Below are 4,582 nucleotides of genomic sequence, written 5' to 3'. Positions count from 1 at the left end.
TGTTACATACTTTCAAACAATTTATCAGGATTAGCTTTCCTATCTACGTTAATATATTTTGTTTCTGACAATAACATTCATTCACTCAACTGTGCAACTGATGGTATTTTTATCATTTTTAACTGGATGTAAAATACCCCAAAAAAGAAACAGTGGTGTTCTTCTTTGTCAACATTAATTCTTGGATGCAATCATGCTAGACGCTTTATAATGAATTCCATTTATTATAACCAAGAAATTGATTAGTATAATTAGACAAGAACAAAAATAAAAACATTTTAGAAGACAGTGAATACAAACGATACTTCATTGAATAAACCAAATGTCTACCAAATAACATATTAAAATATCACTGTTAGATCACCGTATTATATCAGGTATGAGAATAATAAATGGTAAAAAATAGATATAGTTTGTTCGCAGTGTTGCAAATATTTGTCACTTGAAGAATCATACTCCTTCCTTTATAAAAGAAAACAATCAATCAATATTCAATCATTCACATAAAATCAAATCATAATTTCTTGATGAGGTAGACGAATAGGAAGTAGAATTAGAAAAGCACTTAAACGTATTGTATATTGATCCATTTTCTGCAAGACCATGTGATGTATTATTTCAAGTTTATTTGTTTCTTGATGTCCATGTATGTTTCGTTTGTCTGGGTGTGGGTGTGCGTGCATGTATTAATACACATGATTGCACGAGCAGACTATGACTGGTTGTTGATGTTTCAAGTAACTCATGTATCAATCACTCAGCATACTCATAAAAAATAGTTTTCTCTATGAGTCTCACACTTAAACAGTAGAGCACAGGGTGTTATTTCCTCTAAATTTAATTTATAAATGACTTTTCATATGACTGACATGGTCTGATCCCGACTACTACCTTATATTTTAAAAGTAGGTGATATATCTTTCAACAAAATGAAAAGCTTGTAAATCCGTAGTCAGTGTGTGTACTACTGAAAATAGTGATTATTATAATAACAATAGTTTAATATTATGCTTTTGAGTAGTTCTTCGAAATATTTAAACTATTTGTAAGGATATTACTTTTTCAGTTTAGTCGTGTTTTTAGGGAAGAGGTGACATTGTTTTGTATTAATTACTGATAAAAATAATAGTATATAAATGAAACTATTTGGCATGATATGTGTACTTACATACATAATACGTAGCTAGATGTTAATTAAGTTACAAAGAAACGTCTATATTCATGTGAATGATTGGCAGAATAAGCAACTTTCTTTTAGAGAGAAAAAAAGTCAATTGTTAACACGCTACAATAATTTAAACAAGGTAATGGTAATAATAATCTGACCTACAATTGTATCGAAATTGTGCTTTATTATTATTGTTATGATATTAAAAGTGTGTTATATCCAGTAAACACACATTGCAATGTTGTCAGTATTTTAGGTTAATATTAGTTATGAAATAGCTTCAAAAGTACACTTGAAGTTGAATACGAGTAGTCATATTTAAACTTCACTACTTCTTAAATAAGTTAGATTATATAGGCCAAAATCACAAACCATGAATTTAGTCCAGTCAAAATAATATTGACGGTATTACACAAGTTTCTGTACAAATAGTTAAATCGTCTCAAAGTCTCCACCACTCAGTCCCACTTCAAAATATATGGGTGATTTTTCCCAGTATCGAACAAGAGTCATAAATAATATTGTTTGTTCTAAAAATACCTGGAGTTGAAAATGGGAAAATATGGCGTTAACATAGTTTGTTAATTATGGACTAAGAATATACGTACAGCAAACCGTCTGTTCCATTATCTCCTGCTTATTACCTTTTTCTCCCACAGTTATGAGAACGACATCTAAATCACCCAGCTGAGCTACAAATCTTTTCCACCATCTCAAAATCTTAGCTGGCGAATTTCATTGCTAGATGAATATGTTCATGAATAATGTGTATTTATAGGTATACAGAATGATATTAACGTGTATATGGTAATCTTAAGGAAGTCAATAAACTGTTTTTCAGGCTTTTATTAAACATAAATGAATTACTTTTCCTTTTCAGCATATCATACTTCTGTTAAAGAAATACATATATAAGTTAAATGACATGTAGTTGAAATGCCAGTAAAAAAAGTTCTATTCAAACATTTTCATTTTGGACAAGATCATCATCCATATTTACATAGGAAAACATGGATAACTCTGAGAATCATACAGTGAATACTTCATTCACGAAATATCCATCAATCGTCTCAGACATTAGTGTTGTTTCATTTCTCCACCAATCATTCTTAGTTCTCGTTCTCTTTTATTTTATCCTCTTAACCCTGTGGCGCCAGACATTTCACTTTCTATTGATTATACATACTGTAGTGAGCAAGAACACTGGTGAGGACTATCGATTGTATTTGAGCACAACATTACAGAATATCTCACTAAATTCTGATAACCATACAGTAGTAAACAGTTAATTTGCAAAATAACAATCAATTATCTCAATTTTCACTGTTCCTTCTGCAAATATCAGTTTACCTTCTCTGATTTGATTTTTCATGCATTTTCATACCAATTGTGCTTCATTTCAGTTCTTTCTTTATCGATCTTCTGCCAAAATACATTCTATGTCTGACCATCACCAATATACTACAAATAAGGATATAAGTAGACCACACCACAATTTATACTTGTTTGAGACTGTCCGAATGTGAAAAAAAACACTAACTCAAACAATGTTGACGTTAACATCTTTCAAGTGTTTAGAGAATTGCATCAAAATTTACTTGTCCACAATTTTTAATTCTCCTTATAAAGTAACCTGATGGGGATGTGATCAGAAAAACTCTTAATGAACAATTGAATCATAAATACTTGAAATCACGAGTCAATTGAAGCTACACCACCAAAGAAAACCTGCAAGCACTGGATGGCCGTTTCGTCCTATTGTAGGACTCCTCAGCAGTGCGCATCCACGATCCCGCCTCTTGAGATTCGAACCCAGGACCTATCAGTCTCACGTCAGAGCACTTGACCGATAGACCACTGAATCATAAGATAAACAGAACAAGAAGTCAATCAGTTTTCCTTATCGATATCATTAAATGTTAATAACTTTAACGTTTAAATATTTTCTATTTTCCAGTGATCGTATTCGTACATCAATCAATGTAATGGGTGATGCAGTTGGTGCTGGTATAGTGAATCATTTATGTTCTAAAGAATTAGCACAAAAAGATGCTGAAATTGATAAAGAAATTGATGAAGTTGTAGAAGAATATACACGTGAATTATCTAATACAACATCTATGATTGATCGTGAAAAACGTAACTCGTCTAGTTTAAATCGTCATCATAAAAAACGTATGAGTTTAGCTGCTGCTATACGTTTACAAGAGAATACATCACCACTAGGTACAGTGATGCCAAATCAATCAACCATTAATGATATAGATACATCAACATCTTAATTATATTTACTAATGAGTATATAATCAACTGATAGAAATCAAACTTAAATATATCCTCCCCCCTTATTTTAGTTTCTATGTTAAACATTTTAATCATCTGAATATGTTCCTCTTTATTAAAAAAAATATCTTTATCATTTTATTTCATATTTGTTTTACTCCCCCCTTTCAAGTATTAATCATTTGGAAGTTTTTTTCTTTTTTTATTCTTTACATTTACATCTACAGTAGAATTATCTGGTTTAACTCCTTTTTTTTCTTTTTTGAAAAAAAAGAAAAACAAAAAAAAAATGTCTTAAACAAAATTAGTGTAGTATAACTTCATTAAAACAAATAAATCAATAAATAAACAACCTCAACATTGAACAAAAATCAGTAAATTGATTATTAGATGACATAAACAAATCAATAAATAAACAACTTTAACATTGAACAAAAATCAATAAATCGATTGCCAGATGGCATAAACAAATCAATAAATAAGCAACTTTAACATTGAACAAAAAATCAATAAATTGATTACCAGATGATATAAACAAAATTATTGATATACATATATATATATCTATATATATATAATTTACTATTTATATTAGGTAAACTAATATTTATCAATAATGTAAACAATTTCATGGCCAGTTTTTTTCTTCTTTTTTTTCATGCTCACAATTTTTTTTGTTTTTTTTTCGTCATATCTATGTAATTAATAGTTACTAATGAGATATAAGAAGATAATTTAGTTGCTAACAAGCTAAAGAGAGAGAGAGAGGGAGGGAGGGAGAGAGTGTTAAACTATACAAGGTGTTCATTGTTCAATATTTAATATATGTTCACAATTGATTAATCACTAGGTGATGATCAATATGTGTTTGTATTAGTCAATTCATTTTTTTTTCAAAGAAGAATCTATATTTTAATTCATTTAGAATGATATATATATATATATATATTTAATTATTTATTTATTGATTTATTTAATATTGATCATTCATTGTATGATTGACATTTTATGTTGTATCAGTGATAATGATAATTCTATGAGTATAAATAATAATAATAATACTAATACTATCATCCTTTTTATGTCTGCTTGTAATTCCCGACTCAGTGTGTTCTTTGTCCTTCCTTTTGA

General features: G+C 29.1%; 1 protein-coding gene across 1 annotated transcript in view; it reads left to right on the top strand.

Moving 5' to 3' along the window:
• The window catches only part of Smp_016600, a 60,217-nt gene extending 56,006 nt beyond the window's left edge, over window positions 1-4,211 (top strand). The window contains exon 8 of the mRNA XM_018798418.1: window positions 3,126-4,211. Coding sequence (XP_018653362.1) covers window positions 3,126-3,450 — 325 coding nt within the window. The 3' untranslated portion in view covers window positions 3,451-4,211. The remainder of the gene's footprint in view (window positions 1-3,125) is intronic.
• Window positions 4,212-4,582: the final 371 nt, after the last annotated feature.

Source organism: Schistosoma mansoni, chromosome 6, assembly GCF_000237925.1.
Source record: "Schistosoma mansoni strain Puerto Rico chromosome 6, complete genome".
NCBI classification, from domain to species: Eukaryota; Metazoa; Platyhelminthes; class Trematoda; order Strigeidida; family Schistosomatidae; genus Schistosoma; species Schistosoma mansoni.
The sequence above is the reverse complement of the archived record's forward strand: the minus strand, read 5'-3'. Positions and strand labels throughout refer to the sequence as shown.